This window comes from Prionailurus bengalensis, chromosome B2, assembly GCF_016509475.1.
Source record: "Prionailurus bengalensis isolate Pbe53 chromosome B2, Fcat_Pben_1.1_paternal_pri, whole genome shotgun sequence".
Classification (NCBI taxonomy): Eukaryota; Metazoa; Chordata; class Mammalia; order Carnivora; family Felidae; genus Prionailurus; species Prionailurus bengalensis.
Genome location: NC_057349.1, coordinates 113,435,872 through 113,458,962, shown reverse-complemented (window position 1 = coordinate 113,458,962; position 23,091 = coordinate 113,435,872). Strand labels below are relative to the sequence as shown.

Genomic DNA, 23,091 nt, shown 5'->3' with positions numbered 1-23,091 from the left:
TCTTCTCCCATTTAGTAGGTTCCCTATCCTTTGCAGTGCAGAAGCTTTTCAGTTCGATGTCCCATTTGTTTACTTTAGCTTTTGTTTCCTTGGTCTTTGGATTAAGATTCACAAAAACATCACTAAAATAGATGTCACAGAGCTTACCTACTATGTTTTCTTCCATGAAACTTATGGTTTCAGTTATTGTGTCCAAAACTTTAATCCATTTTGAATTAATTTTTGTACATGATGTAAGACAGTGGTCCAATTTCATTCTTTTGCATGTGGCTGTCCAGTTTTCCCGGCATCATTTACGGAAAACATTGTCATTTCTCCGCTGTATGTTCTAAGCCCCTTTGTCATAAATCATCCATATATGTGCGGATATATGTTGCATTGATCTGTGTGTCTGTTTTTATGCTAATGCCATACTGTTTTAACTACTAAAGCTTTGTAATATAGTTTGAGTCAGGGAGTGTAATACTTCCAGTTTTGTTCTACTTCCTCAAGATCGCTTTGGCTATTTGGGATCTTTTGTAGTTTTATACAATTTTTTAAAATTATTTTTTCTAGTTCTGTGAAAAATACCACTGGAATTTTGACAGGGATTGCATTGAATCTGTATAAACTCTGGGTAGTATGGACATTTTAACACTATTGATTCTTTGAACTCATATTTTCCATTTGTGTCTTGTTCAATTTCCTTCACCAGAGTCTTATGGTTCTCTGTGGACAGGTCTTTCACCTCCTTGGTTAAATTTATTCTTAGTTATTTTACTGTTTTTGATATAATTGTAAAAAGGACTGTTTTCTTAATTTTTCTGATAATTCATTATTAGTGCATAGAAATGCCATTGATTTCTGTAGATTGATTTTGTATCCTGGAACTTTACTGAATTATTAGCAGTTCTAACAGGTTTTTGGTGGAGTCTTCAGAGTTTTCTATATAAAGTATCATATCATCAGCAAATAGTGACTGTTTTACTTCTTCCTTTCCAATTTGGATGCCTTTTATTTCTTTTTCTTGTCTAAGTGCTGTGGCCAGGAATTCCAATAATATGTTCAATAAAAGTGGAGAGACTGGGCATCCTTGTCTGTGACCTTAGAGGAAAAGCTTTCAGCTTTTCACCAGTGAGTATGTTAGCTGTGGATTTGTTATATGGACTTTATTATGTTGAGGTACATTCCCTCTACACTTATTTTGTTGAGAGTATCATAAATGGATGTTGAATTTTATCAAATGCTTTTTCTGTACCTATTCAGATGATCATTATGATTTTTAACTTACACTTTGTTAATGTGGCATATCACATTGATTGATTTGCAAATATTGAACCATCCTTGCATTCCTGGAATAAATCCCATTTGATCATGGTGTATAAGCTTTTTAATGTATTGTTGAATTTGGTTTGCTACCATTTTTTTTTTGAGGATTTTTACATCTATGTTCATTAATGATAATCGCCTGTAATTTTCTTTTTTTTCTCTTTTGTCTGGTATTGGATATCAGGCTAATGCTGGCCTCATAAAATGAGTTTGGAATTGAAACCAACATTGTACTATATGTTAACTAATTAGAATTTAAGAATAAAAAATACAAAATAACAAAAATATAAAATATTAAAAAATGAACTAAAATATAAAATATAATGTAAAATAAAAATAAAATAATTGAGTTTGGAAGTGTTACATCCTCTTCAATTTTTTGGAAGAGTTTGAGAAGAATACGTATTAAATCTGCTTTGAATGTCTAATAAAATTTACCAGTGCAGCCATCTGGTCCTGGACTTTTGTTTGTTGGGAAGTTTTTGATTACTGATTCAATCTGCTTACTAATAATCAGTCTGTTTATATTTTCTATTTCTTCATGATTCAGTCTTAGAAGATTGTATGTTTCCAAGAACTTGTCCATTTCTTCTAGGGTGTTCAATTTCCTGGTATATAACTGTTCATAGTAGTCTCTTATAATTCTTTATATTTCTGTGATATCAGTTGTTAACTTCTCTTTTGTTTCTGATTTTATTTGGGCCCTCTTTTTTTCTGGTGAATCTAGCTAAAAGTTTGCCAAATTTGTTTTATCTTTGCAAAGAACCAGTTCCTAGTTTCACTGATCTTTTCTATTTCTTATGAAAAAATATTTTTATTGTATTTATTTCCTCTCTGATCTTTATTGTTTCATTCCTTCTACTAATTTTGGGCTTGTTCTCTCCCCCCCCCCCTAGTTTCTTTAGGTGTAAAGTTAAATTACTTGAGATTTTTCTTGTTTCTTCAGACAGGCCTATATTGCCATGTACCTTCTCTTTTAGAACTGCTTTTGCTGCATCTCGTAGATTCCGGTATGTGGTATTTCTGTTTTCATTTTTCTCTATGTATGTTTAAAATTTGTTCTTTCATTTTTTCAATGGCCTATTGGTAATTCAGTAATTGATTTTTAGTTTCATACCACTGTGTACAGAGAAGATGCTTGATATAATTTTAGTATTACTGAATTTACTGAGACTTGTTTTGTGGCCTAACATGTGATCTTTCCTAGAGAATGTTCTATGTACACATGAGTAGAATGTGTATTCTGCTGGTTTTGGATGGGATGTTCTGTATATATCTATTCAAAGTTCATCTGGTTTAATGTGTCATTTAAGGTCAGTGTTTTCTTATTGATTTTCTCTCTCTCTCGCTCTGTCTCTCCACACACACACACACACACACACACACACACACACACACACAGACACACACACACTACTTAGTTTGTTATCTTTGTTTTTTTGTCTTTTAACCTCATACCTGCTTTTGTAAGTACCGCCAGGTCTGGAGGAGGCCAGAGGTAGGCTGCTTTTCACATCTGGTGGGGCAAGGGCTGAGGGGATCTCTGCCATAGACAGGGGCCAGGCCGGGGCAAGTTTGCCCACTGTGTCTAGCAGGACAGTGGTTGTGGCAGATAAGCACAGGCTGGGGTGACCATGTGCAAGGGATCTGATGAGGGCCACAGTGGACAAGTGGATGAGAGCAGGGCTGGGGAGAGTCTGTGGTGGATGAGCACAGGGCTAGAGCTAGCCTAAGTGCCTGGTGTGGCAGGGTAGAGGCCGAGCTGGATGAGCACTGGGCCAGCCTGGTGGGGTGGGGTTACAGGGGAACACAGGGTAAGCCTGTAGCACTAGCAAGGGAAAATGACAGCACCAAAACCACCACCCACCAGCACTAGGGTAGCAAGGAAGTAGTGTAAAAAAATGGCACCCTCCAGTGCCTGTATCCACAGAGAGATCTCCATCAGACTCCTGCCCCTCTGGTATACTTTCTATAACTAGTCAACAGATCTTCCTCACATGTGGTCCAGGTGCTTCTCAAGCTACTGCCTCTGTGTTGAGACTCAAAGCAAATGAGTCCGTGTGTGGCCCCTCAATGATGGAATTTCCCTTTCCTACAGCCCTTGTACTCTCCTGAAAATTAGCCTCAGGTTTTCAAAGACAGTTATTTTGGGGGTCTGCCTCTCTGGTGCAGGTCCCATGGACCAGTGTGTCTAATGTGGGACCTGAACCCTTAGATTCTCAGAGAGAGGCTGCATGTTTTGGGATCTCTCTCCCTCTTGTGGGTCGCTAGGGGGGTGGGGTGGGTTCCTGTCAAGACTGCTTTTCTGCCCCTTCTACCCATCTTGATGTGGCTTCTTTTTGTCTTTTTTTTTCTTGTTTTTTTCTGTCCTGTGTTATAGAAGATCTGTTCTGCTAGTGTTCAGGTCTTTTTCAGAGAGAACTGTTCTACAGTTCTAACTTGGGTGTGTCCATTGGAGGAGGTTAGCAGAGCTCTGTGTCTTATGATCCGCCTTTTCTCCTAGAGCTAGGAGCCAGGGGTTCTGGTGGGTGAAGCAGCAGCCACTGGTCTTGGCTTGCCTCAGCTGGCATGGAATGTCTGCTCTAAGAGCTGAGGCAAGGGCTTTATACTCCTATTTTCTCCTATGCCTAAGGTAGAGCATCTCCCCTATGAATAGAGGTTGGGTAGAAGAAAAGAATCCTCTACCTCTAAGCCATACTTGCCTGGAATTTAGCCTCTGAAACACTGATCTTGGGTAGGTTATAAGAAGTGCTGGGGACCTGCCCCTAGAAAGTATATCATAGCCCTTGCATGGGAGCTGGGAGAAGTGGGAACCCCATCTTCTTGTCCACACAGGAGCTTCCATCAGTCTGAACTGAGGGCTGCAGGGAAGGAAGCAGGTTGTGCTTCAGATGCCACAGAATCTCACTAGTACTAGTGATTTATTAGATTTTCTTAAATAAATGTTTCTTCACTTGCTGTATGCCCTTAGGACAATTTTCAGAGACTTTAAGTGATTATTGTTTTTATAATTTCTACCAGTTATGGCTGTTTCACTGACGACGGATTCTGCAGAGCTCCTTACTGCTACCATTCTGCATATGTAATTCTTTTATATTAGAATTTTCCATAATTCATTCCCAGACAGATTTACAGGTGTTGTTCTATCATGTCCTCAAACACAGCAAAGCCACATTCTTGCCTTGGGGGTGAATGGGGTGTGGAAAGCAGAGTTGGTATCCAGGTGTTTTCAAACACAAGCGCCTCCAGGTACCAGATTCAGTAAGACTACATCTCCTGATGAATAGAGGAGCCTTCAGGTACAGGCCTCCTTTACATGCCTGCTGACAGGAAGCTTGATGGAATTGTGCTGCACACCTGCTCTGTGTTGCCAACACCTTCCCCAACAAATGTGGTATCTTTTGGTAAACTAGTACGAGAACTAATCTATACTTATGGTGAGGGTTTGTGTGTGGTCTAAAGCCATCTAGCCATATCTCATCTAAAACATAGCATCCAACATCTCAAACATTTCACTGAATCCCTGAGTAATTCCATTTTACCCGTACTTTGTTATTATTACTTTTTAAATTTTTTAAAGTTTATTTATTTATTGAGAGAGAGAGAGAGAGAGAGAGAGAGAGAGAGAGAGAGATTACACAAGCAGGGGAGAGGCACAGAGAGGCAGAGAGAGAGAGAAAGAGAGAGAGAGAGAGAGAGAGAGAGAGAATCCCAAGCAGGTTCTGCACCACCAGCACAGAGCCTTACATGGGGCTCTAACCCACAAACCACAAGGTCATGACCTGAGCTAAAGTCTGACACTTAATGGACCGAGCCACCCAGGTGCCCCAACCTTTGTTATTAATTTTTTACCTTGACTGTACCCAGCTGGATCATGATTAAATAAAGTATCATCAATCAAGAAATAATAACAGTAACCGTGATAATAAACTTCTCCCCATACTTCTTTATCTATAGTAACACAGCAGTAAAGTCCCAGAAAAGATCACAGTTGAGAAAGACAGTGCCTTCAGTACTCCCATGTCTCCACTAATTTCTCCCAAGACAAATTATGATAGCAAAGATCTATTCCCCTAAAATGATGCCAATTATATAGCTTCACAGCAAGCTCCCCAGGGCTTAATAGTGCCCCATATGTAACAGGCACTCATACATTTTCTGAACATATGAATAAATGAAAGACTGTTGAATAAAACCTGCTTCCATGACAGAAAGAGAAAAGAATGACATCTATATCTTACAAATGTAAAGGAATTTCATCTTGATATAACACAGACCAGACCAAAGTGAATAAATAGCAGATGAGACGTCTTCCTTTTGTGGAGCAAATGCCTGACTAGGTAGTATATGAAAGAAACCTATAAACATTCCACTCATACCCCAAGCTGACTGACAGAAGCACTAGTGAAGGTACATGGGGGTAATATCTAGAATTCTCCTCTGCCTCCAAGACCCACTACAGCACAGGTGAAAGGGCAGTGAGCAATGGTACAGAGCATTCTTTGCTATTTCATAACAATCGGGCCCCTCAGGTCGAACACACCCTGGCTCTGAATGGCTCTCCGTCTCAGCAACCGTGCAGGCACGGTTTGTGGGTACTACCTCAGCTCCTGGAAAGAGTTCTGATATGGCACGAGAGCTTTCTGTAACTATCTCCCTTTCCAGACTTGACTTTTCTCCAACTTTTCAGGCTTTAGGCTGTGGACTATCAACATTGCTTCCTACTGTATGGTGAGCACAGGAAAAAAAAAATTCTGTAGAATATGACTGTATTTGGAGATATGCTTCATTTTCCTTTTTGAGATGCATTCTGAAGTATGTAGGGGTGAAATGACATAATAATTGGGATGTACTTCAAAATACTTCAGTGAAGATAAACCAACAAAGAAAGACAGATGAAGCATATGGGGCAAAATCATGCTAAGTGTAAATCTGGCTGATGGGGAATTCTTGTACTGGTCTCTCTCCTGTTGTGTAAGTTTGAAAATCTTCATCAAAACAAATGTTTTCTATGAGGGCTGCCTAGGTGGCTCAGTTGGTTGGGCATCTGGCTCTTGAATCTGGCTCAGGTCATGACCTCAAAGTTCATGAGTTTGAGCCTCACTGGCAGTGCAGAGCCTGCTTAAGATTCTCTCTCTCTCTGCCCTTCCCTCTCTCTCTGTCCCTTCCCCCCTCTCTCAAAATAAATAAATTATTTTTGTTTTTCTATGAAAGAACAAGCCTCACCTGATTATCCATATCTTTGATGACCAACAGGACAGGACTATCTAGCGATGCTGACTTCCGATAAAGAGTTTTCAAACTGGTCCCATGCTCTAATGTGCTATATGCAAGTCTCCATGGATACCCTTGTACCCTTGCTGGAAGGCGTCGGGCCAGCTGCAAATCCAAAGATGGAGATGTAAATATACAGTTTGCCCACAAATCCCTCATAAGCTTACAGCACAAAGCAAGAACCTGAGGCTCAAACTCAAAATCACACTTACTCATATGTTGTTCCTCTTTACTCTGGCAAATATTTGTCACTATAAACCAAGAAAGAGAAGCGAGAATCACTGCTTGATGGTGTTGACCTTGGTAGGGATGCCAGCCAGAGCACACATTCCCTTTCAGGGCCATGAATGAGGGGTCACTATGCAACTATGCATTTGAAGATACAGCACCCAGCTTGGTATGAATTAGACACGAGCTCTCCTTTTTACACTTCAACCTGACCTTCAGCAAACAGTTCATGGTTCTCCGATGGTTCTTTCTAAATGCTCATAGGCTCAGAACTACTACTGATATTGGCAGCTTCTCACAGAAGTGAGAACAAGAAAACATAAGTGTTTTATGCTAGTAGTCAAATAAATGCAGTCTGTCCTCATCTTGCTTGTATCTTTCACCTACATTAACATTTAGCTTGAACTGGGTTGCCATAAATACCAATAATGCATATCTCTTCAAAACTACTGACAAAGGAGGCTATGAAGTAAGGAAGTTTTCAGAATGCTTAACATCAGTTCTAATATCAGCATGAACTCCATCTCCATAACTGCTTGCTCAAGTCTCCCGGCTTTCCTGAGCCTTCCCAGGCTCATCTGCAAATTGAGAGATTGAACTCGATTCTTTAATGTCTCCGAAATGCAGATTTCTGAGTTGGCTAGTGGGAGAAATGCAAGAGATTCCTTACTCAAGTTCAAACGCAGCACATGATAGTATTTCATAAGAATTGAAGAGATTTTCAGAAAATATAAAGTGAACAAGGAAAATTACAGAAAAAAAGGAAAATTACTCCTAGTGGTAGGTAGTTTTCATAAAGCTAGGGAAGTGTATTTGCTATATGACTTTAATTGAACCCAAAAAGTTGAAAAACCATTAGAACTCTGCAGTAATCGCCAGGATAAATTTAAATCCTCTTGTGAGTGTTAGGAATATGCACAGGACTGTGGTAGGACAATTTAAAAACTGTTTTGAAGACATGAAGTGGCTTTTCATTCAGGTTTAGGAGATGGATGTAGTTTCTGGCCAAGTCTCCAGACTCCCACGAAGGTGACCCGGAGTGCTAACGTAACCTTCTGAAGCGGAGAAAGGACACGGACATTGGTTGGGCTGCGGGTGTTCTTTCTTTAAACCCTGGCCCTTCCTTCACCCCCAGTGAGAGGATCAAATGCAGTCAGGGATGGAAAATGCCTTTTTCAGGCCTGGAAGCCCCGCCCTATGTCCCAGGGGAGCGCCCACCTGCTCGATGTGCATGTTCTCCAGGAGTGCGCTATGGGGCTGCAGGACTGGTAGGGCCACTTCATCGTCCTCTTCATAGTAGCTGCAGGTGCTCTTCCTGCGCTTTGCCTCCTCAACGGTGATGATCTGAAACGGAGAAGACAAAGCCCCCAAAACCTGATATGCTTGCTTTTCTGTCGCCTGCTAAAAACGGCCTCAGGTACACGGTTGCCCAGAACAGGTGGAGTTTTAGCAGTAAGACGTAAACTGAACCAGGACTCTGGGAAAAGGGCTAATTTCAACTTCAATTTCTGAACAAATGCAGAATTTAACACAGTTCAGCTGAGGTACTTAATACGTACAAATTAAAGTCATAGGGTTTCCACCTTTACTACGGCTGCCAAGTGCTCATTGAGGGTGCATCATTATGCATAACTCTACAGGTGACATACCCCGCATCTAAATTTGAATTGTTAAGGGACAAATCAGGAATCATTCTGTAAGTCTTCTATAAACAGGATAATTGGTAAATAAGATTAGTTTTTTTTTAATTTTTTTTAAATTTACTTTTGAGACAGAGAGAGACAGAGCATGAGCAGGGGAGGGGCAGAGAGAGAGGGAGACACAGAATCCAAAGCAGGCTCCAGGCTCTGAGCTGTCAGCACAGAGCCCAATTCCAGGCTCAAACCCACAGACTGTGAGATCATGACCTGAGCTGAAGTCAGACACTTAACCGACTGAGCCACCCAAGCGACCAGATAAGGATAGTTTTTAAATCAAGACTCCTACGAATGTTTTCTCTCAAGGCTATGGCACATAGCAACAAACGCTGAAGAAATAACAAATGGTAACATCCACTAGAAGCAACAATACAAAGAGACACAAAACTAAATTTGGTCTAAATTACAATTAGGTTACAATTCTTTACGTATGATTTAGAAACTATCAAAATATTTTTTCCTTCAAAACTGAGAAACATGATTTTATACACATTTATTATTTCACTGTAACTTGCTTATGAACAACCAAAGTCCATTTCAATTTAAAATCTATTTTGGGGGGGGGGGTGCCTGGGTGGCTCAGTCTGTTAAGCATCTGACTCTTACTTTGGCTAAGGTCATGATCTCAGGGGCTCCTGTGCTGACTGACAGGGCAGAGCCTGCTTAGGATTCTCTCTCTCTGCTCCCTCCCCTCCTTGCGCTTGCGGTCTGGTCTCTCTTTCTCTCTCAAAATAAACTTAAAAAAAATTTTTAATCTATTTTTTGCCCCTCCTAACGTCTGGATAAATCACTAAATTATTTTGAAACTGAATGATACAGATAGGGTGATTAGTTCAGCAGAATACCTGGGTACTATATTTAGTCACTTTTGCATCATAGAGAAACAACATTTAAGTTACATTTAGTCAAAGTTGTCAGATAATGCACTACTCCATTTCCAATATGCACAGTGATAGTTACCTGCCACTATCGGAACTAGATTTATAGGTAAGGAAATTAGCTAACAAATTTTACCATCTTCTCATGGGAGATTTACTTAAAAAACAAAAACAAAACAAAAACACTGTCAAAGAATCACAAACCCAGCATTTTAAATGTATTAAATAAAGCGCACTTTTTTTGTGAACTCCACATTTAATACAGGTACAAAGAGGGCTATGGAATGAAAAAGAATAAAATAGGGGCTTTTGAAGGGGCAAACCACATCATATCCATCTCCCAAACATTCCGCTGAAATGTCAGCACAATCCTTTCTCATTAGAAAGCATCTGAAAACATACTGAGTTGCAGATCTCTGAGGATTCACTGACATCTTATTAGCTCCCAGGGACTCCAGCATACCTTCACAAAAGGCTCTTGGTCCGGTCTGGCACAATAGAAAATCTGAATGTCCAAGGGCAACCTTCGGTCTCGCATCCTGACGGGGGAGAACCTTCTGCTTGCTTTCTAACGAGGAACAGCTTTTTTCTCTGCCTTCACACCACTGTTGCTTACGGCCACGCTGAGCTACAACTGTTTTTGCAGTATCTAGTTTCCTGCATGATTGAGTTTCTGTTTCCCTTAGGAGAGGGCTCAACATTTCTACAGGAACACACCCAAATTAGGATTTAGAGCAAACACACACTTCCTGTCAGGCATTGCTGTGAGGCTGTAAAATGACACTTTCACCTTTGAAACGGTAGTTTCCTAACTGCAACAAAACTCCATTGTTGTTTTGTTTCTTTTTTTCCCCTTTTCTTCTTATACTTTTCTTCCTAATAGTCCTCTGGCTAAGCTAGCTCTTCTAGTCCTGCCTCTTCAGAGTTTTTTCCCAGCACCTTCTCTAAAGCTAAATTTCCATTTTTAAACTTCATGTATGTTCCTGACATAGGTTTGAATCTCAAAGGAGCCTTTACCCAAGGTAGGTATATTACACTTACAACAAGGGCATTTCACCTCAATGACACATTATGTTTGTCGGATATGCGGACCTTAAAAGAATGGGAGAACATCCTGGTTTATATGAGGCTGAGAAGAAGGCTACTTTACATTCAGTGTTTCAAAAGAGCTGACAAAGGAACATTTACCTCCTTACCTTTTAGAGTACTCATCTTAATGACTAATAAGCATGACGAGTTCTCCTCTACTTCCCAGATAAGATGACAGGGGGTTGGGAAAACATGTAGATGACCACTGCATCAATTTTCAGTGATCGTTCTGTGACTCTTCCAGATCCAAATGGCTTTTGTTTTTGGGTACTGCTGAGCACATCAGAGTGCTATTGTACAGCTCAAGCTGGGGTGTGTTCTCATGAGAATTCTGGCAGATAACTCCATGACCAGACCCAGGTCAGCTGGAACTGATTTTCAATGCACGAACCGGGACACAAATTGGGGCAGAATCACTTGGATTTTGTGCCAGTGAGACAACACTGGCACTCTCTTCAGTTCCTGGCACTTCACAACAGCTAGCATTTACTGATCTCTCTCTCGATGATGGCACGTATCAGGTACTTGGCCAGGCTTGGGGACACAAAGCAGTCCACAGTCTCGAGAGGGTGAAGAGACATCAGAGAGACATTTATAAATAATATGAATGCCACTCCATGTAATACAAATGCTAATAGTAGCAACTCAAAGGTGGGGGCACCTAGAGCCTTGGGAGATGGCTTATTCACAGAGCGGATGGGGCTTCAGTTTGAGAGCAGAGGGTGCAGTGTGGAGAGATGTCGGGGTGGAGGGTACAGAAGGAAAACAGGTATGTTTGTTCTAGGTTCACTATGGCTTGGGAATAGAAAGGAAGAGAAGTAGAGATGAAGCTGGGGAAGGACGGAAGTGGAGAAAACCAAGAATCTTAATGCCATGAAGAAGCTGAGAACTTATCCTAGGGGCCACTGTGTCTAAAACCTGGCTATTCTTCAACATCTAGGAGCTTTAAAAAACACAGATTCTGACAATCCTCTCCCAGACCTACTAAATTTCTGTCTCCAGTGGTAAAGTTCTAAGAGTCAGTTAAAGGAAAACAAATCACCAAGTGTTGGTCTGATGATTGGCCAGGTGGGTAATGATAACCGTAGGCAATGGAGAGTCCCTGAGTGTTTGAAGCATGGGAGTATATGATCATATGTGTTATTTAAACAAGTTAAGTAGATAGCGCAGAACATATATGAGACCTTTAAATATGATGAAGGAAACATCAGAAACCATTAAGTAGTGTTGGAAAAAATTACCTATTAAAAATATTACCTATCATGTATCAGTAAATCAACTGCAGACTGAGTGGGGTTTAAATTGATACTACAGGGCCACCCATACCTAAAAACACTATAGGGGGAAAACAAAAACAAAAACAAAAACAAAAACAAAAACAAAAACAATCCAGCCTTTCCCCTGCTCACACACATGCTTCTGCACACATGTGCTATCTCTTTCTCAAGAAGAAATAGAGGAGAGGGGCACCTGGGCAACTCAGTCTGTTGAGTGACTGACTTCAGCTCAGGTCATGATCTTGCAGTTTGTGAGTTTGAGCCCTGCTTCTGGCTTGCTGTTGTCAGCACAGAGCCTACTTCAGATCATCTGTCTCCCCCTCTCTGCCCCTCCCTTGCTCTTGCTCTCTCTCAAAAATAAATAAATATTAAAAAAAGAGGAGACAAAAAATTAGTATATTTAATCATAAAGAGTTCACTATTAAGATTCTTCTAGAAAAATGAGCAAAGGAAATGAGTGGGAATCACACACACATACACACACACACACAAACACACACACACACACACGTGTTTTTCATCTATTCTTTCCTCAACCAAGGAAATAAAAATTAAAATATATCATTTTTATGCTTCCAAATTAGCAGAATTTTGGGGGGAATAACAGTAATAATCCTTGCTGCTGGAATAAACACAGTGAGAGGGGTATTCCTCACATTGCTGGCAAGTTAAGTTGCCATATATAAAAAAAAAATAGGATCCTTTAATACTCTTCTATCAACTAATATCACTCCTAGGAAACTAAGGGAACAGTAAGAGTTAAAGATCATTTCACCCTTGTGAAAAACTTGAACCAACACAATGATTCCTAAAAGTGGGGAATTGTTAAAAAAATTATAATTGAGATTTTAAATGTCATGCAACCATTAAAATGAGGCTTAAAAATCTTTAAGATGACACAATTCCCACAAGATGTTAGGTGGGAAAACCAGATGCAGAACTATACTTAAAACATGATTGCCCTTTGCAAAACTAAAAAGACTCCCTACCCCCAAACCCCTAAGAAAACATCCTAAAATAAATGAGAAAAAAGGGAACTGAATAAAATGCACAAAACTGTTGAGGGTGGTCACATATTTTTAAATGTTCTGCATTGTACTTTTCTGTAGTTTCCAAATTTCCTACAATAAGCAGGTGTTACTTATATAAAATTAGGACATAAAGCTTACTTAAAGAGTCTGTGTATGGGAGAACAGACTGGTGGTTGGGCTGGGTCTGGAGGTGCCCTTGGGAGTACAAGTGAAGGATGCAGACAGGCTGACTGGGGCACGTTTGATGGAGGGAAGCAGAGGTCTCTGTACCATATAAGATCACAATCAATAAAACTCTGACTAGATATGATGAAGGAAAAGAATCTAGGATGATATCTAGGTTTCTAGCTTGGACCACCACCAATTGAGATGGGAATACGTGAGAATAAGCAAGTTTGGGGGCATGAGGAGTTGTTTTGGACATGCCGAGGATCAGACACCTGCTAGCTTCCGGGGGAGTGACAGTCCCCCTCCGGTCCCCCTTCCCAAAGGAGCAGCAATGCTGTTGCAGTGGCTTGGCTTGACGGTAACGCTAGTACGTGGGGCCTGCTCCTGCATGCAAGGGAGTGTGGCAAGCATTCTGCTGCTCGTTGCACTTTTGGACTCTCTCTGCCATGGGGCCAGAAAACAGGGATAAGGCAGCCTGACCAGTCTAGCCACTTCTCTCTCCAGTTATGAGCACAAGTATTAGCATAAGCACGAGGAGCTTGGAATAGGCCAACCAAGTTCTTCCTCCTTCTCCATCCCTTCTTCTTTTCCTCCTCTTCCACCACAGATCTAGAGTAGTTTCTTAGAGGGATTTTCCCTCTCTTTCATTCTCTTCAGTGGCTCAGTCTGAGAAGGCCTGGGGCAGACTGCCCAGGCCCACACTAGATCTTGAAGCAGACCTTTCTCTCCCTGTATACCTCTTTAGCTCCTTTCCCTCTGGTACTGTAGATGTGGCCTCTCTCTCCTCCCACTGGGGTTAGCAAGAGCTGAGATTCAAGGATGGGATTAGTGGAGAGAGGCAGAACAGTCCTTCAAAGGGGGCTGCTCCCACTCAGGATATTCAGGCCTCATCAGGCAAGGATTAACCGCCTTTCCCCCGAGCCGCCCCCCCCCCCCCCCCCCCCCCCCCCCCCCCCCCCCCCCCCGTCCCCTGCCCACCATGTTATCTAACCTTCTCTCTGGAACTCCATATTGGAGCAAGAGGCCACAGTCTCAGTAAGAAAATGAACACTTCAGGGTTGCCTGGGTGGCTCAGTCAGTTGAGCATCCTACTCTTGGTTTAGGCTCAGGTCACGATCTCGCAATTTTGAGAGTTTGAGCCCCACGTCAGGCTCTGCACTGACAGTTCAGAGCCTGCTTAGCAGTCTCTCTCTCTCTCCCTTTCTTTCTGCCCATCCCCCACTTGTGCTGTCTCTCTCAAAAATAAACTTAAAAATAAAAAGAAAATGTACATTTCCTGGCTTTGCTTCCTTTGTGCACATATCTTATGGGGGCCTCTTAGAGCTGATTAAGTGAGGACAGAACTTGATATTCTTGGGTGCCTTGGCCAGAATGTCAGTATCACACCACCTCTGCCTCATGGGCACTTGCAGCTGTGCCTGGGGGGTGGCTATGAACTCTAGAGTAGCAGCTCGGGAGAAAGAGGTATGTGGTGTAGGCAGATGTGGGAGTAGGCAGCATAAGCTACAAGAGTTGATGAGCTCATCCAAGGAAGATGTAAACAGATGAGAAGAGGGGCAAAGACAAACTCCCAGAGACAGCATGAGAAAAGGGACCGGCAAAGTTGACTTGGAAAGACTGGCCAGAGACAGGAGCAAAAAAAGAAAAGAAAAAAAAAAATCAGAATTTATATAAAAATCCAAGGAAGAAAGAGCCTGAAAGGCTTAAACAGCTTCAAACAGTAGTTTCAAATAAGAAGCTTTGTGAACTATGGGGAGACATAACAAGCAAATAAATTTGGGGACAATACGCTACAGAGCTATCAGGCAGTGAGACAGGAAGTGAGTACAAGCACACATATGAGAGAACCTGGCATTCCAGAAGGCATCAGACCTAAGGGGCAGGTTCATTACCCTTGCTCGTCCCAATCTGGCAAGGTTCCAACCTTGGAAGGATCCGACTGTGCACTTGATGAATCTAAAACCAGGCTGGGATTCCTGGAGAAAATCACCCCTCAGTGTAGCCTGGGGCCACTATAAACATGGCAGACCCAACAGAGCTCTCCATACCAGACAGCTACCCCATGACAGTCCTTCACATTTATCCTAGTCTTGATGCTATTTCATACCTTCTCCATATTTCTCTAACTCCTCCTTCACTTCAGGAGATCCCCTTCCTTCCACTGCAAAGAAACCATCGGATGAAAAATGCCACAATTTGCCACCACTCAATCGGCATTTTATTTGCACACATCCTATTCTTTTCTACTGCCCACCCACTTGTCTAAAACCAATCCTATCCCTATCCCCACTTCTCTGCCAATTCTCAGAGATCTGCTCTCCTGATGAGTTCCTTCCTCATTCCCTTATCTTCTGACCTTCTACCCTGGGGTTCCTAATGACCTCATCCAAAAGGTTAAAGTCTCTCTCACAAGAGGGAAAACCTTCCCAACCTCACTTATTCGTCCAGTTCACCACGTCATTTTTATTCTCCAGAACCAAATTTGAATTGTTTGCCTACCTTTACTAGTTCAACTTACTTATCTCCCACTCATTCTTTGAACCACTGGAATCTAAATTTTGAGCTTACCACTTTAATGAGACTGCTCTTGTCAAAGTCACCAACTACCTCCTTGGTTTTAAGTCCAAGAGACATACCTCAGTTCTTATCTTCTGACTTTTCTGCAGCATAAGTCATTTTGACCATGACTCCCCTCTCGAAACATTCTCTTCCCTTGGTCTCTAAGACATGCCTTTCCTTGTTTTCTACCTTCTTCCCTGGCTGCCTTTGTGGTCTCTACTGCCTTGGCCCCTTTAAATGCAGGTATCCCTAAGGGTTCTAGTTTGAGCCCTGTTCCCTTTCCACTGTAAATACTCTCCTAGGATGACCTCATCTATACTCATAACTTCAACTTTGCCACTGATTGCCAAATCATGTCTTTAGATATTTCTCCTAAGTTTTATTCTGTCTCTCGAACATTCCACAGACACCTCAAATTTAGATTAAAACCAGAATGCAGAGCATTTTCTACTAAATCTAATACTCTTGCTATGCTCCTATCTCAGCAAAGGGCAGGTGCCACTGCCCCTTCAGTTCCCACTCTAAAAACAAAGAGTTCGATCTCCATATATTCCTTACTTTCCACATATAATTACTCACAAAATACTGTGTATTCCAGTTTCTAATTATCCTTCAAGCACTCAATTTTCTCCACCCCCACTACCACTCTTGCAGCAACCATTATCTCTCGACATTGATCCTGCACGGGCCTCCTAATGGGTCTCTGAGCCTCAAGTGTTGTCCAACTCCTCCAATCTCTTGAACGTCTGCCAGAAAGAGAGAGCTCTCTGAAATGCATATGTGTGTACACTTCTCCAGACTCAAAACAGTTCAGTGCCTTCCCACTGTCTTTAGGAAGATAGACATGATCCATAGGTCCTTTGTGATGTGTCCTTACTTTCTCTTCCTGCTTCATTTTTTGCCCCTCCTTCAGCTTTGCACCCTATGGTCCAGCCACACTGAACCTGTTAGTTTATCAAATGTCCCACATCCTGTTTCTCCCTCTGTCATTCCTCTGCACAGATTTTCCTCTCTGGCCAGAACATGGCCCATGTCCCATTCTACCCCAACTGCCTGAACTCCCCTTTCTGATGTTTGTTCAGATCACTCCTTCTGGGCAGCTTTAACTGATCCCCCTGGCTCCATTCAGGTGCCTGGCCCCATGCTCCTACAGCACTTGGCACTTCCCCTATAATGGCAATTATCTCATTATATTATAATGATTCATCTGTGCGCCTTGATGCTAACTTCTGCTTCTCTCATCCATTGTGCCATTGAGAAGGGCTTGGTAAGTGCTCAAAAAAATTATGAAGGGCTTTTCAGACCACATTAAGGAGGCTGAATTTCATCCTGTACATAAAGGGGACCCATTAGCAGTTTTTAAAAAGGAAAGTGAAATGGCCTGGCAGTGGTAATAGTGGTGGTATTTATGTGACACATACAACTGGCTCAAACAGAGGAATAAAGTTATTTCCCTCTATAACTTCAAAAGTGCACAGGAAATCTAACTTCTTGCCAGCCAAGAAGTTCTTGGTATCTGGACACAAGAAAATTTTGATTGCATAGTGTAATTTAATGGCCACAACAGTCTAGCCCCTCTTGAGTGCTCACCTCCCAGCTCTTGGTGGTTGGCTCACTGAAGAAGTTGTCGATCATATTCAGTTCTTCCTTTTCCACGACCACAAAGCCTTGCTCTTTGGCATCTTTCCCATAGACGTCAGGAGACCACTGAACAAAGAACGTGTACAAATGATCCACCCTGAAAAATACATTCGTCATAGGAGTTAACACCAAATCTACTTTCCTGGCAGGCAGAAGTAGGAAGTTGGGCACTTGCAACCATCCTTTTCCTGCTTGGCAAATCTGTTTTGCTAATTGGGAAATTTCGCACTGTGAAGATGACCTCTACGAGCGCATTCCAAATTTGGAAAATAAGTCAACTAGTGAAAGTAGAAGCCCACAGACACTGAGAACCTGTCTCAATCTGAGGAAAAGATCAAGAGAGGGGATTTTATAAAATTGAAACACATAATGGAATCTTTACACCAAATATTTTCTCCTTGTCGGGTCTTCATTTATTGGACACTTGTATTCAATGGGGAAAAAACACAACTGATCTGAACATTTAACTGGAAAAGATAAACAATACTTCAGTGGGTTTTTATGTGACTGAAGCACTGTTACCATTTTAACAAAACACCTTTAATAGCTACAAAGTAAATAATACTAATTGTTGTTTTAATATTAGAAAGAGACCTGATTTATTGACACGGAAACGTGGTTGGCTTCCTATTTCTCTGTTCTCTTACATGTATTTAACACCTGGAGGTACTGTAGCATCTTACCAAACTAAATCAATAGAGAGATGGCTAATTCCCAAGCAGAGAATAAGAACTCTGATCCCAGCACCTGCAATATCCCCCCAGGTATGAGAATCACAGGCTCTCTAACCTTTGATTCTACTCCCACATCCATCACAGTGGGTAGAGAGAGTGACAGGTATGATCAGATGATTCTTAAAGTCTTTTCTAATTACAAAATGGGAATTTCAAAGTAAGCCTACTGTCTGGGGCAATATTAACTTATTGCTAATTTTTAAAAAGTTGTGATTATGTAAAAATATTATAACATCGCTATAGCTTGAATGTTTGTATCCCCCCCAAATTCATATGTTGAAGCTTAACCCCAAATGTGATGGTATTTAGATATAGGACCTTTGAGAAGTGCTTAGGTCATGAGCCCTCATGATTGGGATTAGTGCCCTTATAAAAAGAGGCCTCTTTTCGCCATGTGACACAGCGAAAGGGTAATTGTCTATGAACAAGGAAGTGGGCCTTCACCAGACAAATCCGCCAGCACCTTGATCTTAGGCTTCCCGGCCTTTAGAACTGTGAGGAATACCTTTCTGTCATTTATAAGCCACCCAGTCTTATGGCATTCTGGTATAGCAGCACAAATTGACTAAGACAAATATTGAGAACTAAAACAAAAAAGAAATGACCCCCACAATTCTGAAATCCCAATGCAGCAAAAGGTTTTTAGCTTTCTATACTCCTATCTGCTCTTGTCCATATGCATATAGTTTTCATTGTCACATCAGGACCAAAATATAATTGTTTGCTATACATAACATTAAATCACGCACATTTGCCATGTTGCTAGTCTTTGTACGGATTCATATTGGCTAATTTCATGAAAGTACTAAGTCATAAATAACCTGAATTCCCGTGTTGTCAGGATATTTAGCTTCTTCCCAAGTTCACATTACAGTGAACATCCTCAGGCTCTATGCCTTTCACCATCTTTTGCATTATTTCCTCAAGGTGAGTTCCCAGAAACAGGATTACTGAGTCAAAGGACACAATTTTATATCTTGTGATTCATCCTGCCAGGTGGCTTTTGAAAGGCTCACTAGTTTACTCTTGACACCAGCAGTTTAGTTTGCATTAAAGTTCCATAACAATCTTGCTTATGCTTTTTCTAGAAAAAGAATTTAATACATATTTAAGTTTTACCTTATGCACTCGGCATTCTCTGAGTGTTGATGCACTGAACAAGTTTCAAATGTTTTCTTCCTGGCTATAGCTTTTCTTTCATGAATTAGCTCTTTGTGGCTGTGAAGTCAGTATTTTCCTTTTCAATTTGTGGAAACTTTCATAGAATGTAAACATGAACCACTACCAAAGTGGTTTCAAAGCTGTTGTTTTCCTTTTTATATTAATCATATCCTTCCTATCATAATACAGGATTATCAATTTTTATATACTTTAAGAGCATATTTCCTTTGAGATTTCTCCTACTCCGCATGGAGAGTTGGCATCCAAGACAAGGTGTGCATCCATGTCCATGATATACTATCATTTCTATTCTTTTTAAAAAACAGATATAGATATAATTGTACATTGATGTGATGGTTAATTGTATATGACATCAACTTGGCCATTTTTTGGTCAAACACTGGTGTAGATGTTGCTGTGAAGGTGTTTTTTAGAAGTGATTAACATTTAAATCAGCAGACTTTCAGGAAAGCAGATTACCCTCCATAATGTGAGTGGGCCTCATGCAATCAGTTGAAGGCCTTAAGAGAAAAAGACTGAGGACCCCTGAATAAGAAGGAATTCTGTCTCTAAATAGCCTTCAGACGTGAGACTACAATCCAAGTTCTCCCTGGGTCTCCAGCCTATCAGCCTCCCCTTGTAGATTTCAGACTTGCTAGCTCCCACAACCACGTAAACCAATTCCTTCAAACAAATCCTTCTCTCTATATGTATTTATATATACATATCCTTTTGGTTCTGTTTCTCTGGAGCTCCTGGACTAGTTAGTTAGTACAATGGACTATTCTGAAAGGGTATATAAGAAACTGATCGAAATGGTTACCTCTGGAGAATGGAATGGTGTGGGAGAAAGACATATTTTATATCATATGGATCTTTAAGTTAATTTTTGGAATAGGTAGGACATTTTCCTGATTCTAGCATCAAAACTGTATTTTAAAAAGCAAATAATGAGAAGTTTCCTTCTCACCCACATTGCTGTCCACCAAATTCTGTGCTCACCCGTTTCCTTTATGGGTGACCACTTTATTCATTTCCTGTATATTTTTGTAATGTCATATAGATATAAATATAAATATATATTCTTTTTGTCTTCCATTTCTACAAAAGATTGCACTATTCTCTGTCTTGTTGTCTTTATTTAACAATACATCCTAGTATCTTTCCACATCAATATATAGATGGCTTCCTCATTCTTTCTTTTATAGCCACACAGTACTTTACTCTGTGGATTAGCCAGAGCTTATATAATCATCCTCTATAGATGGACGCTTGGGTGGTTTCCAAGACTGTGTTGTTACAAATAATGCTGTGACGAATAACTTCACATGTGAGTCACTTCACACGTGTACAGGTACAGTTGTAGGATATATTCCCAGAACTGGGACTGTGTTGTCAGAGGAGCAATTCCCTTCTCAACTTGCTATGTAAAAACGATATTGCCCTTTTGAGGAATGATATCATTGTTTGTCTTCCCATCAGCAATACACACACACACACACACACACACACTCTCTCTCTCTCTCTCTCGAATAGCAGCATTCAAAAGCATTTATACCATGCAGTATACATTCTCCAATGAAAAATTAACTTAGAAAATATTAATCACCACCCCAGAAAATTTGATGAGTATACAATGATAACTCCTTCAGTTTCCTAACACTTATAGTGTTAAATATATATTAAATATATAAATATAAATATATAAATAAATATTATATATTATATTATTATATGTTATAATATAATATATGATATAATATATTATTATATATCATTATATTATATTACATATATTATATATATTAATATATAAATATATTAAATCTATTTATTAAATATAACATATATAAATATATATTAAACATAAATATATTTTTATATAAGTAAATATAAATATATATTAAATATATTATAGTCTTAAATATATTATATTTTAGAGAGAGAGAGAGAGAGGGAGAGAGAGAGAGAGAGAGTCCATCTCAACTATATTTTGTAATAGAGACACAAATATGCTTCACTCTAACTCTTGGAAAGGAAGATATTTACTATGCTCATATCTACAATGAATAAAAGGATTTCCTAATTATTTGTTCGCTAGTTTTCCTGTGAGAAAGGAAAAAGCAGTCCCTGATACCTGCCAGCTAGCCTGGGCCTATCAGCCAGGCCCAAGTGTTGTTAAAAGCTGGCGTGGCACTCACAGCGAGGTCCTCATATTCTCCTGTTGAACATAAACAATTTCACAAAACATCAACATCTGACAAGACCACTCTTTGACCATGATGAATCACGACAAAAACAAGACCCCTCTGAGGTCTCATATCTGAACACAAACTAAAAACATGAACATTGTCCAGCCACAAAAATGGCCAACAGCCCTCCAATCTGGGTGATATGAGTGACTCTGCTGCTTTACTAATTATAGCATTGAGCTCTTTAGTCTACTCCTTCCTTCCTTCTTTCCTCTTAGATAAGACTTGTAAGATACCCAATCATAGAATGACCTCTGCTTCCTGATAGCATCTAATCTAGACCAAATGTCCACTCCCGTAAGTCCTCCCCTGAATCACCTAACACAAATCTAAATCCTGCCCTCCTTTCTAGCACCCTCTTTCTGAGAGGTCCCATGGTGTGCATTCACTCTCACAGCAATGAATCAACCCAACTCATTCAACTTCAGTAGGTTTCTGGTGGTCTCTGGCCAGAGGGCACTGCTTCCTTCAACTCCCAGTATTGCCCTCATAGAGATTACCTTCAGGAATATTAGAGCTGATAGGGATATTGGTTTTATTTAATTCAACTAACTCTCCTTAAATATGAGAGAATGGGGGCTCTGAAGTCTACCATCAGCATCACAGCCAGGGCTAGATCTTCTGAGGTGACAATTAGGGTTCTTTCAATCATACTAGAAAGCCCTCCCCTTATTCCACACTGATTTCTAAATTGCTTCCCAGTTAACTTCCTGGTTCTGACACCAGACACATTTTTGTCACTTTTTGGACCTACTTTCCATCAAGGACTGCTCATTTTTTCTCCAATATTTGACCCTCATAGGGAAAGTCACTGTGTAAGTATGGACATGGAAGAAGCACGATAAAAGCTCATGCTGACACATATCCCTGTGCAAGACTGCAAGGGAATGAGGAGGGAGGTGCAGATTTGGAATTAAGATTTCATTCTTTCTTTTTAAAAAATTACATTTGAGAGAGAGACAGAGACAGAGAGAGAGCGAGCATGAATGGGGGAAGGGCAGAGAGAGAGGGAGCCACAGAACCTGAAGCAGGCTCCAGGCTCTGAGCTGTCAGCACAGAGCCCGACACAGGGCTCAAACACACGAACTGCAAGATTGTGACCCAAGCCGAAGTCAGACGCTTAACCAACTGAGCACCCAGGCGCACTCCCCCCACCCCCCAGCCATATTTCATTCCTTCTTAGACATAATAAGAAAATATAAATTGTGCAAACTGTGGGCCAATAAAGATTTTAATGAGAGATCCTATCCTAGAAATTGCCAGTCACTTCCCTTTTTGGTGACGAAGACATTAAGTAGATTGAGGAGACCCTTTGAGCGGTCCTTTTAATTATGTAGATGTGAGGGTGAGTAGGATTTATTATTCTGGAGGAAGGTATAATTGGACATTCTGTACTTGATGAAGACAACTTTTTCTTACAATCCACTTGGAGGGGGATGGGTTAGAAGGTGAGAGAGAGGGAAGATTTGTATAAAGTCCAAAAGATTTCCTGGGAAGGAGGAATCCTGTGCCTAATACCCTCCCTTTTGAAGTTCAGATTAAAGCATCTCTGATTAATTAAGGTGTTCCAAATAGAGGTAAACCCATAGAAAAAGGCAATATCCTTTTCCCCACCTACCCTTCTTGAAAAGAAACTCTTCAAGGTAGTGGAGGGAATGGTTTAGACTGATAACCTGGGATCCTTATGAATGCCATGATTATTTTGGGAATAGGTCAATTTGGGCAGAGTGTGCTGATGGTAAAACTTACACCAAATTACCTGCCACACTGGGCATACCAGGGAAGGAAATGGCT

General features: G+C 40.7%; 1 protein-coding gene across 10 annotated transcripts in view; it reads right to left on the bottom strand.

The window, feature by feature from the left end:
- The window catches only part of NCOA7 (nuclear receptor coactivator 7), a 163,922-nt gene that overhangs the window by 8,493 nt on the left and 132,338 nt on the right, over positions 1-23,091 (bottom strand). For 6 of the 10 annotated variants that reach the window (XM_043592257.1, XM_043592258.1, XM_043592255.1 and 3 more), the window contains 3 exons: positions 17,100-17,247; positions 8,029-8,154; positions 6,535-6,687 (listed from right to left, as the gene is read on the bottom strand). In XM_043592257.1, coding sequence (XP_043448192.1) covers positions 6,535-6,687; positions 8,029-8,154; positions 17,100-17,247 — 427 coding nt within the window. Of the gene's footprint in view, positions 1-6,534; positions 6,688-8,028; positions 8,155-9,848; positions 10,051-17,099; positions 17,248-23,091 lie in introns of those variants that run through there. The other 4 variants (XM_043592261.1, XM_043592262.1, XM_043592260.1 and 1 more) reach the window with 2 other exon arrangements.